Genomic DNA, 13,081 nt, shown 5'->3' with positions numbered 1-13,081 from the left:
ACATTCATTACTAAAAAATTCAAAAGAAATCAAAATACAGACAATTGTTACAATTGTTTTTTCAAATATGTGATTTTAATATAAATTTCCAAGCAATTATAATTTAGTACTGATCATTTAGAAAGTACTGGAATGGATCACAGCAAACATTTTAAAATAGTTTTATGCCATTCCCCTCCAAGGTTTCCGCTGATGTTAGAGTGGGATATCGAGTGAAATCCACAGAAGTTGTACCCCAAACTGATCAGGTTCTTAATGTTACAACTACTTATTTAAAATAACATATATGTTCATGCTGCCATCATAATTTTCACATGGATAAACAAGAATGCACATTAATTCATATATTACCTTCTGGTTCCTGTGGAAAGTTAAGGTGAACACGTACCTGAATTCCCAATAAGTGCCCCCAACAAGTGTGAAAGTGAAATAACTTATTGGGACATGCACATGGGATTAATGTAGAACCAAAAAAATTAAAATCTTCCTGATAATTTGCATTCAAAACATTGACTCAATTGTTTGTTTTTCTTCACTGGTGAAAACTTGTACTTCACAAAGGTAAAAATAACTGGACAATCAGCACTCATGTGAGGAGAATTAAAGAAGATGGCAAAAGCTTAACCAAAAAGATAGATTTTGATGAGACTTTTGAAAGAACTGAGAGAGTTAGGAAGGTAGAGGTGTTTAGGAAGTGTTCCTTGTTTGGAACAGGCAAACAGGCAAAGGTGTGTACTGGAAGAGCTGTGGAATTTCTGCCCCAATCTTGAAGCAAGTGTAGTGGGTTTAATTTTAAAATTGTGTTATTCCAATAAATTTACAGCAGGTAGTGACGCAGCTCATAATTAGTGCAAAACTGCCACAAAATAAATGAGTTATTTTTTATTTTATTGCATTATTTTATTTTACTGGAGTTAATGAACTATTCTTTACAGTCAAGTGCTATTCCATGACAGTTTGGCTTTGTTCATCAGGTTGGTTACTTTGGTTTACATGAACGCTGGTGCACAATCAGTCTATCTGGGAGGAAGGTTCGCCCACAGATGCCACAAGGCACCAGTTGTTCTTGGGAACTTCTCCAAGCTGCTTCATTTAAAGCATCTATATCGTAAGCACCTTTACCTGTAAAATAGAGGGAAAGGGATTGAAGCTTTTATTTTAGACATGAAGTGCTTTGAGAAAAATAGATCCAAGAAATACTCCAAAAAATAAATGAACATCTTAAGCAAATCATTTCAATGGGAGAAATAAAATCTCCCTACATTTTCTCCTCCAAGATGCCTATCTGGGGGTCATAAAACAAGTGGCCAGGAGCAGAAAGTGGGCAGAGATCCCGTTGCACTGCAACTCCTTCTACTTTTTCACTTGATCCATTTTCAGTAGTTGGCTAAGCATTTGCTGATTTTGGAGCAGTTCTAGCTTATTGAGGTGATAATGATGTGGTGGCATCATATATCTCCTTTTCTGACATTTCAGGCTCACTAGTGGCTGATTAAATTCCCAGCCAAATAGAATTACTGGCACTGATAATAAGGTGGTAGTGAATTTAAGGAACCCCACAGATATATTTTCAAGGTATGCAGAATCCTTATTTTGCAATAAATTTTGGAGGTTTTTGTTTTTATGTCATTAACTACTACTTCATCATTTTCATTTGTACCATTAGGTATGAAATGCTATTTTCGATACGAGGCTTTTACAGCAGAAGAATCTCTTCATCCAATGTGGGATTTGAACTCACAACCTCCAAGATACTAGATGAGCACCAAAATCGCTATACTACCATAACCTATGAAAACAGATGTAAAGACATGTCGTTCTGTGTTGATAGCAGCAAATAAGCATCCTGATAATATCAATGGGCCAAAAAGTATCCTGTTGTTTTCATCTAACTAATGTAGCCCCATGGAATCAACCACAGGGATTCCCTTCCTCTTTAGCTTCAGTGGTACTGGAGTAACACCCCCAGGGTTCCAGGAAAGTCTGAATTATCAAATTGAAAGCTTTGACAAACAAGCAATATTGTAAAGAGCAATGAAAGTGTGCAAGATGTTCAGTACACAATTAGCACAGTATGCATTACTAAAGGATAACTGGACTTCAACAGTCAATGAAATAATGTTCCTTGCAGGGACTCCAAAGTGACTAGGCCCATGTTTCCACATTCAATTGACAGCTTGCTACAAATAGGGTAGGGACAGTGGTGGGAATCATGTGCTGCTGCAGAATTTGAAGGCCAACTTAGAAGACTAGGCACCATTGGAAGATTAAAGCAAAATACTGCAGATGCTGGAAATCTGAAACAAAAGCAGAAAATGCTGGAAAAACTCAGCAGGTCTAGCAGCATCTGTGGAGCAAGAAACAGGGTTAACGTTTCAAGTCCATATGACCCTTATTCAGAGGCTTTTTCCATTGAAAGATTGTTTGGATTGGAAGCAGGCCTTCAATCAGTCGAGTATGTCTGAAAGAACAACTGAAGGGCACAAAACCTTAAGTTTTGGGGTACATCTATTCTGGATCTAATTAGGGTTTGGAAGGTAGGCCTCTTTGTATCACAAGAAAAAGATCCTGAAGATCTACTGCCCAGGTACAATGAAATGAGGTAGCTATAACAGTAATAACCTCAATAACCACAGGCACAGCAATGCAGTGCCACCAAAAGTTTAATGGCCTTACCTGGTCAAGGCAACTGAAAAGCAAGGAACCACATCTTTCAAGAATACACTGTAACAAGTATGCATGCCACATACCACTACCTTCATCTCCCTATATTGAAGTACTTCTGGAGCCTATCATTACTGTCCAGAAATAATTTGGTATTTTCATCTGCAAGCGCTCCTGCCCTAAAACCCTTACATGCACAGATTCCATTTAAACCTCAAGATTTGGAGTTGAAAATCTTCAGGTCTTGTAGCACCATCTGGCATTATGTTGTATTTTGAAGGGCCTTGTGGAGCTTCTTCCTACAAGGCCAGCAGTGTAAGATGGTTGGACTCCCAATCGCAATTCCTGCATTCCTGTGGGACCTGGCATAGGATCAATGGTATTGTGCTGAATGAGACACACACTGTTACCAAATGACAGAAGTGAAGTCCATCTAGTCATCTGGGTTGAGTTTGTAGTCTAGAACTCCAAAGAAAAATAAAGATTCTTCTGCAAATTATTCTAAATTGCCCTTTTTAGAAAGGGGGTGACTGAGGGTACACCTTTGGTCTTTCTGTTATAACTTGAGGGAGGAACAGATTTAGTGCAGATAAACTTAACTTTTATTGAAGGCACATGTTACAATGTTTATAGGCTTGTCGCCATCTCTACCAGAAGCACGTTGACCTACAGTTGATTGGCAGGAAAGAGGAACAAGTAATCTAATTACCACATTTCCTCCCCCAAATTCCTTACATGTTTACTACAATAACATGTCTGAAAACTAACAAAGCATTTGTAATGTCTTGTCTTTTACTTCCTTTGTAAACAAAGAACAGAATATTCTCCCTTCTCTTTTTAAACAAACCTAAATCTAAGAGGCTTGGGGTAGACTGCCCAAACTCCAAGTGATTGCTCTGGGATTATTCTGCCCCTTCATGGCCTTGGTAAGCACTTCTAGGCTATGACCGCAAATTAAGTTTGAGGTGCTCTGTGGGAACGGTCAGAATGACACAGTCCTTCCGAGGGGGGTTCTGGAACAGGAACAATGGGGTCTTGATCTGCACAAAAAAGATGCATCACTGGAACTGTGTGGTTCTGTATTCAACAGCTCGTTGGATGTGTCAGGAATAGCAGCTATAGGGCAGCCACACACTTAAGAGTTCAGCAACGAAATATCAGTCACAGGTTGACCTTGCATTCGTTGGGATGTTTCTCTTGCTCGAATGTGATCCACATGTTTGCACGCTACTTTGTTCTTAACGAACTCAAAATGACAATGGACCAGTTTCTGAAATGATGGTTCCTGGAGTCCAGCATGGTCCACTTCCAAAGTTACGCATGTACAAAGGGTCACCTGCTTTGAACGTACGAGCACCGCTGTGTAAGTCATGGTTCAGTTTCTGAGTGGTTTGTTTCTGTCTCCACTTCCCCTCCAAATTGGGAGACACCAAATCCAGACAGGTGTGCCAGCGGCACTTCATCAGCAACTCTGATGGTGTGGAGCCAGTAGTAGTCTGTGGTGTTGTGTGTGGTAACTCAGAAGGAAGCTGGAAAGACGAGACTCCAAAGTACGTCCAGCCAACTTCTTCATACTGGCTTTAAAGGTCTGGACAGCTTTCGGCGAGACCATTTGACAAAGGATGCCAGGGAGCGGTCTTTATGTGCCGGATGTTGTTCAGGTCTGTGAATCTCTCAAATTTGATGCTAGTGAAAGCTGTTACATTGTCAGAGACAAGAATCTCAGGCAAACCATTTACAATAAAGGAGTGATGCAGCTTCTCAATAATTTCAGCTAAAGTTGGCATTTTTACCTCAAACATCAAGCTGCTTCAAATGTGCAACAATGACTAACAGCTACATAGTGTCTAGAAATGGTCCCACATAGTCAATATGCAGTCTGACCCAAGGACAGCCAGGCCATTGCCATGGGTGAAGAGGAGCTGAAGCAGGTAGCTTCTGTGTTGCTGGCAAAGGGAACAGCGTTTAATCATGCTCTCGATGTCACTGTCTATTCCTGGCCACCAGACATAACCACGGGCCAACATCTTCATTCTTGACATGCCTGGGTGTGCGCTGTGGAGCTCTGCCAAGAGTGACTCTCTGCCCTGGGAATGGACCATGACTCTGGAACTCACAGCAAAATTCTGTTCTGGCAACTCAGTTCAGTGTTTCTGGAATAAAAGGGGCACAGGTCAACAGACACAGGGTACTTGGCCAGCCTTGTAAAATGAAGTCTTTAACTTTTGACAGTACTAGGTCTCTGCTTATCCGATTCTTGACCTGTTTAGTGCATACAGGTGATGAATCCAAGAAATGTAACAACGGCACTAACTCTTGTGGAATGGGTGTGCTGGCAGGGCTGCCCAGTAAAGGAAGACAGCTAAGTGCATCTGCATTGGCTATATGCGAGCCAGGGCGGCACATGAATGTCTACTGATAAGCTGACTGCATCAGGGCCCAATGTTGGATTTACACTGAAGTTATAGGTGGAATAGCTTTGTCTTCACTGAACAAGACTGTCAGCGTCTTATGGTCAGACACGATTGCGAAATGTCACCCGTGTAGATATTGGTGAAGGTTCTTGACACCAAACACAACTGATAGCCCTTCTTTCTCCAGCTGGGAATAGCTTGGGAGAGTGTTCTTGAAATGTAGCCGATGGGCCTTTCTGACCCATCCTCCATTTGATGTGACAGTACGGCTCCTACGCCACAGGGAGAAGCAGCACACATCAGCACTATCTTGTTAGCTGGGTCATAATGTATTACCAAGCAGGATGAATGAAACAGTTTCTTCACTACTGCAAAGGTCGTTTTCTTGCAGTGGACCCCATGACCAGCAGTGGTTCTTCCTCAGCAACAGGTGGAGAGGTGCAGGAACAGTGGGCAGATTAGGTAAGAAATGGCTGTAGTAATTTATCATTCCTAGGAATAACTTAAGCTCAGTCACATTACAGGGTGATGGTGCATCTTTAATGACTTGGACCTTATCTTCAACAGGATGCAACCGCATAGCGTCCACTCTGTGGCCCAGGCACGTTACCTCAGATGCCTGGAATGTGCATTCAAACGCACACCTGCTTCCATAAATCTTTTCAGCACTTCCTCATGGTTGGCTAAATGTTCAGCTTTGGTCAGTCCAATGACGAAGACGTCATCTAAGTTCATGACCACAAGTATAAATCCCTGCAGGAGACTCTCCATGATTCGCTGAAAAATGGCACATACGGATGAAACTCCAAAAGCCAACTGGGTGTACTGATAGAGGCCTTTGTGAGCATTGATTGTCACATACGCTATTGACTGCTGATAGGCATAGCTTTGTGTATGACTTGCCACCTGCTAATTTGACATACAAGTCATCGATTTGGGAATGGGGTATTTGTCTAATTTGCTCCTCTGTTGACTGTCAATTTGTAGTCACCGCATAGACGTATGGTCTGACCTAGCTTGACAACTGGGATGATGGGTGCGGCCCACTCAGAAAACTGGACAGGCTGAATTATTCCCAGGTTTTCCAACCTACACAACTCTGCTTCCACTGTTTGTTTTAGTGAGTAAGGCACAACTTGACCTTGAAGAAATGTGATGTTGCCTGGGATCGACATGTATTTTAGCTTGCATGCCCTTTAGTTTTCCCAATTCATCTTGAAAAACAGTGTCGTATTTCTTCAAGAGCTCTGGAATTCCATCGGACTTCAAATGGAATATTTTTGACCAGTGTAGTTTTATTTTTTGCAGCCAATCTTGACCCAAAAGTCTGGGCCCCTCCCCCTCTATGACCATCATTGGAAGCTGGGCTATCTGCTGTTTGTAGCAGACTGGAACGGCAGCAATGCCTGTGACATGTGTAGGTTCTCAGTTTGGCGGACATGCACCCCAATGTCAATGGCTCACTCTCTTCACTAAGGTACTTGAACGTGTGATCCCCAACAACAGTAGCTGAAGCACCAGTGTCCACCTGCATCTGCAGTTGCTTGCCATTCGCCTGCACTGTCACTGCATTTGGCTCAGATTTAATAGCAGTCACATGATACAGAAGAGTATGCATCAGCAGTACCAGCTTCTGCAGTGTCAGTTGACTCAATCAGCTTTGTTCTCTGCTTCGCTGTTTGTTTATTTTTTGTTCTGCACTGTCTAGCTAGATGTCCTTTCTTGTGGCAATAGTTACACTCTGCCTCTCTAAATCTGCATATGTCTGCCCCATGATTCCCGCCACAACTACAGCAAATGTGTACCTTGTCAGCTGACACATTGTAATTAGGCTTTCTGACTCGTCGTTCAGTAGACAGGGAATCACACTGAAAATCTGCTGTGCCAGTTTTAGTGCTATGCACACGGCAGGCTTCTGACTAACATGGTGCACTGCTCCATTATTCACGTGCTGCAAATCCTGAGGGTCTTTTGCAGAACTCTCCATCGTGAGAGGAAGTTCCAGAGCACGTTTGAAATCAATATCTGATTCAGCATGCAAATGGCGCTGTATGGTGTTGTCATTCGCCCTGCATGTGAGTCTGTCCTGCAGCATGTCATTCAAGGCATCCCCAAACTCATAGTAGTCGGTGAGCTGTTTCAGGTTCTCCACAAAGGTAGCAATAGATTCCCCTGGAGCACGAACTCTTGTGTTGAACTTGAAGGGCTGCATAATCACAGACGGTTTTGCTGAAAATACAACTTCACAAACTCTGCTAACTCGTTGTATGACTTTGTACTGGGCACATTCGGGGCAGTCAGGTTTCTGATAAGATTATACCTTTCGCTGCCACACAGACTTAGCAGGATAGTTCTACGTTTATCTTCATCAGGAATTTCATTTGCAATGAAATAGAAAGCTAGGGCAGGGTTTTCCCATCGGCGAGCTGGGGGCTGGGCCCGCTCGCCGACGTGTAAAATGACGCGTGGTGACGTGGGGCGGAACTCCCGACGTCACTGCGCCCCATTTAAATTTTCAGGTAGGCAGGGGCTCAGCGAAATCAGCTGTGCGCCCGCTGACCTGTCAATGGCCAACTGAGGCCATTGACAGAGTCATTAAACTAATTAATAGACCTGCCCGTCTCCAACCTTAAGGTTGACGGGCAGGCCAGGAGCACTGGCAGGAATTAGAAAAAGCATGAAACCTCATCCACGGGCGGGATGAGGTTTCATGTAGGTTTTTAAAAATTTAATTAAAGTTGAAGTTGAAGAAACAGAGTTTTTGGCCACTGATCGTAGTCTTCCCCAACTTCTGTCCTCACTCCTAGGAAGAGGAAACTTTGAGGGGATCGAGAGAGGTCCCTTGTTTTGAATGGTGGTTGCCCTTGCCACTTGGGGCGCATCTTGGGCATCCATCTGCTCAATGTGCTAGAAAGTCTGCTGCAACTTTCTGGGAAGGAAGACAGTTAAAGGAGTTACACGGAAAGTTGGAAGGAAGGTTCCAACTGAAGGTTCAAAATGACATGCTGCTTCTCCTCTCCCTATGCTATTGAATCACACATGACCCGTCAGCAAATTGAAATGAAATGCTGAGGTGCTTGCTTCTACTGAAAAATTTGAAATGAGCTGTGCTGCTTAGTAACCAATTCCAATCCTGCTTCTTCTCTTACTTTGTGTCGTACAGCAAAAAGAAGCAGAAGAGGAACAAGAACTATAAGGTCATTCTGTTTCCGGTACTGCCAGCATATTACCCATGGCATTATCGATCCTCTTCTGGCAAAGCACCAGTTCAGAGACATCAATTAGATGCATCAAAAAGTGAGCCATTGGGAAATGCACAGGGTGATGCAAACCAGTCAGCAGGAGCTAGAATGGAAGATGAGGAGACAAACATTCTTGACTAGAGGATGAAGAGACTGAAAATCCTCGAGATTTGGACTTCATGGGTCCTGGATGTTTAAAAAAAGGATTATTGTAGAATGTTACACTTGTGTGCAGGCACAGGGGGTAGAATATGTGATTGTGCAACCGATATCAAGGCAATTGGTAAAGCCTACTAACTACATCTATGACACCATGGTGGATGGCTTCTCAGCATTCGAGTCCACCCTGAAAAATGTGGCAGTTGCGGGCCAATTATAATGGAGGCCCCAATCATAGAGACCCTAAGGATAGAAGGCCAGATTACAATAGAAGAGCATTCCATTGTGTGCTAAATGTGTCTCACAGAAAATATTTTTGTATACTAACTGAATTTATCTTCAAATAATACTGTGCCCAAAGTAGAAACTATTGTAGAATATCAGCTATTTAAAACTCATCATTCTGAGTATCATCTCCATAGGACTCTTTTTAAAAATTATCTTACTGTAATGTCTCATTCCTTTTTCTTGTTCTATGGGCCACTGCTGGAATGTTCAGAATAGGCTTGACCTGCTGAATCTGGTTTGCATCAGTGTCAGATGTGGCAGCTGTTGTCCATTATTCATGACTGCTAAAAGTTCTGGGGTTCTCTTGAATCCCTAGTGCATTCCACACTATATCTTACTGATTCTCCTAACTGGGAAGAGGATAAGCCGAAAATGCATTGATGCACATGCATAGCAGGTTTAGTTTGAGCTATGTAAATTGTTTAGTCTATGTGTTGATTTTCAGTCTTGGTGTATATTTAGTTTTATGGTTATACAGCAGAAATGCTGTAAACACAGTTAAAATTACATCAAAAGACTAACAATTTCTGTGTATTACCAACAAGATTAATATGGATCAAAGCAATCTTTGTGTTGCTGTCAAGTACATTTCATTTTATACATATTGATATGTGGTATGTTTTGGATCAGTGATTTCAAACAACTCTGTTACAGAGTGAATTTTTCCGTGTGGAGGGTGAAATTAGTGAGGGAAGGGAAAGTATGTTACTAAAAGAGTTACTATGTTTGCTGTAGTGGCAGATTGTAACCTTGGGGATAAGCTGTTGAATGGATTACTTCATTCAATATGTATGTCGATGTAAATTGATTTGTGGGTGGAATATGTTTATATTTGGTTTTGATAAAGAATGTAATAAATCTTCAGAGCTTATGCAAGTACCAAAGCTTCAACAATCATTTACTCAGCTTAAAAAGCATCAACCACTCGATTCATGTTGCATGGTTGGTTGTGAATCAGATCTTCTTCCAACAATAAAGCCTATTCTCCATAAGGGTGTCTCCCACAGCTTATGCTCTCGGCTTTCAGCATCTGTGATGTTGGTTCTCTGTCAGCTGTGATTTTGATCTTCTGCTGGTTGCACTGGAACCTAAAACTTCAAAGTTACTAACATCTGAAGCTAATTCCTTTGCTTTTGGAGTTGTTGCCAGTAATGCTGCTAATAAGGGAAATAATTAGTGGCTGCCGGCAAAACACAGATGTGGCTGGAGTCTTCCACTGGGCAACATTCAACTCCCTATGCCATTCATATTAGCAGCAAAAAATAAACTAATCAGTGTGCAGACTGTTATGCATGCAGCCTTAACCTTAACAATCAAGATAAAAGCTGCGTTGGCTGCTGAAACAGCTATCGGGAGCCTAGGAATCTGAGTAAATGCAGCAAGAAAGCACAATGCACTGATGGCACCATCAATGTATTTGTGGATGAAGCCTTGGCTAGTGAGCAACAGACTTGTGAGGTTGCAGGTTAGACAACTACCAAAGTTTAGCCAATATTGTTAGAAAAGTTCTGTTTTCACAAGTACAGCTGTCAAATAAAGTGTGTTTTAAGAGCAAAAAAATGTTTGAAGCTAACGCTTCACAGACTTACCATATAAAGATATGGGTTCAGCACTTACAAATGGATGAGTGCATGAACTAGGAAAATTTATGTAATGAAATAGCTAAAACATTTGTCTATATAATGGGCCACAACTTAGAAATAAAATAGGGAAGGCCAGCTAATCATCTTATTCTTGCAAAGCTTTTTTGTAAAATGGAACCATGTGACAAGTTGCAGGTTACTTAGACAAAGTAACAGGTGTATAACTAAATAGATCCAAGATATCATCTATAAACCAAAATATTCATTAAATAATCTTGCTATGTAATTCTGTTTGCTGCAAGCCAAAGACACAATTCAAGAGCGTGGACAGGAACTGTTGATAGCTATTACAATTGTAGAAAATTTACGGCACAGAAAGAGGTCACTTGGTCCATCGTGTCTGCACCGGCTGAAAAAGAGCCACTCAGCCTAATCCCACTTTCCAGCATTTGGTCCATAGCCCTGCAGGTTACAGAACTTCAGGTGCATATCCAGACACCTTTTAAATGAATTGAGTGTTTCTGCCTCTACTACCCTTTCAGGCTGTGAGTTTCAGACCCCAGAACCCTCTGGGTGACAAGTTCTTTCCTCGTCTCCTCTCTAATCCATCTACCAATCACTTTAACTCTATGCGCCCTAGTCATTGACCTCTCTACTAAAGTAAATAGACCCTTCCCATCCACTCTCTCCAGGCCCCTCACAATTTTGTACATCTCAATGAAATCTCCCCTCAGCCTCCTCTGTTCCAAGAACAACTCCAGCCTATCCAATCTTTCCTCATTGCTACAATTTTCCAATCCTGGCAACATCCTCGTAAATCTCCTCTGTACGCTTTCTAATGCAATTACATCCTTTCTGTAATGAGGTGACAAAAACTGCTTCCAGCACTTGGGTTGTGGCATAACTAGTGTGTTATATAGTTCCAGGATAAAATTCCTGCTCTTATATTCTATGCCTCAGCTAGTATATGAAAGGATTCCATATACCTTCTTAACTACCTTATCGACTTATCCTGCTACCTTCAGGGATCTGTGGACATTCACTCCAAGGTCCCTCACTTTCTCTATACCTCTCAGTATCCTCCCCTTTGCTGTGTATTCCCTTGCCTTGTTTGGCCTCCCCAAATGCATCAGCTCACACTTCTCTGTTGCATGAGAAACTGCTGTGTCATTGGGTAGAGTACATGTTTGACTTTACTGGACTGCAATACTCACTGGAATCGGTTCTCTAAGGCGGTAAATCCTCAAGCTGTTTATGACCTTCCACTTCTAGAATCTGACATCTACTTACCCTCCCCTCTTTTGACCTGGCCTCCACTCTAACCTCCCTTCTCATTTGTTCTAGTTTAGGTGCAGAGTCTGTAGCTATTTCAACCCCAAACTCTGAAACATCCTTGCTAAGCTCCTTGACCTTGCTCTTCCTCTCCCCTCTTTCAAAAGCCTCATCAAAACGTATATTATTTATTCTTTCCTTTATTTCATGGAGCGATATTTTGCTTTAGTGAAGCACTTTGGGGCTTTTTGTTAAAGGTGCTACGGGAGTGCAAGTTATTAAGTTTATAGTCATAGCATCTAATAAAAGGGTTGTAGGCCTACTCAGCTTTCAGAGCAAGGGTATGGTTACACAATGGCTATGTCAGTCGTTGGATTAGCAAGCTGGTGGTCTGGACTAATGACTTGGAGACACATGTTCAAATCCCACCACTGCATCTGGGGAATTTAAATTCAGTTAATTAAATAAATCTGGAATCTAGCCCGTAAAAATATTGGATTGATGTAAAAACCCATGTAATTCATAAATGTCCTTTAAGGAAAGAAATCTGTCGTCCTTATTCTGTTTAGCCTGTGACTCCAGACCAACAGCACTGCGGTGACTCTTAAATGCCCCCTGAAATCGCCTAGCAAGCCACTCAGTTGTACCAACTCACTGCAATAATGTCTAATAAGAATAAAACTGGATGGACTACCCAACTCAATCTAGGCATTGGACACAATAAAGGCACACCCTGCCCAGTCAACCATGCAAAGCCCTCCTCAATAACATCTAGGAATTTGTGCCAAAATTAGAGAAGCTGTGCCAAAGATTGTCAAACAATAGTTTGTCAAAATCATACTCTCTATGTCATAATTTACACCCAATGACCCAAGCTCCCCCATCATCACCCCTGGGTATGTCCTGTTCCACCGACAGGAGAGACCCACCAAAGGTAGTGGCACAAGGTATACGGTCAGAAGATAGTGAACCTGGAAGTCCTCAACATCAAATCTGGACTCCATGAAGCCTCATTGCAAGAGATCAAACACAGGTTTGACTCTCAACTGATGAATCAGTACTCCTCCATGTTGAAGACAACTTGGAAAAAGCACTGAGAATAGCAAAGCCACACAATGTACTCTGGGTGTGGGACTTCAATGTCCATCATCAAAAGTGGCTCAGTCACTATTATTGACTAAGCTAGTAAAGTCCTGAAGGGCACTGTGTGGCACTACCACTGTGCTAAATGGGGTAGATTCAGAACAAATTTACCTGTTCAGAACTGGGCATTCTGAGGCACTCTGATACATCAGTAGCAGCAAAGATGTATTCTACCATAATCTGTAACCTCATGACCCAGGACATCCCTCGCACCACTACTGATATCAAGCAAGGGGATTAACTATGGTTCAATGAGGAGTGTAGATGAGTATACCAGGTGCAGCTCCAAGTATAATGAGAAATGAGGTGCCAACAT

The 13,081-nt window shown here is 42.0% G+C and overlaps 1 protein-coding gene across 1 annotated transcript in view; it reads right to left on the bottom strand.

Moving 5' to 3' along the window:
• Nucleotides 1-203: 203 nt before the first annotated feature.
• The window catches only part of LOC121277065 (zinc finger protein 474-like), a 71,131-nt gene continuing 58,253 nt past the window's right edge, over nt 204-13,081 (bottom strand). The window contains exon 7 of the mRNA XM_041185999.1: nt 204-1,122. Coding sequence (XP_041041933.1) covers nt 980-1,122 — 143 coding nt within the window. The 3' untranslated portion in view covers nt 204-979. The remainder of the gene's footprint in view (nt 1,123-13,081) is intronic.

This window comes from Carcharodon carcharias, chromosome 4 (genome assembly GCF_017639515.1).
Source record: "Carcharodon carcharias isolate sCarCar2 chromosome 4, sCarCar2.pri, whole genome shotgun sequence".
NCBI classification, from domain to species: Eukaryota; Metazoa; Chordata; class Chondrichthyes; order Lamniformes; family Lamnidae; genus Carcharodon; species Carcharodon carcharias.
Note: the sequence above shows the minus strand (reverse complement) of the source record. Positions and strands in the feature narration are given on the sequence as shown.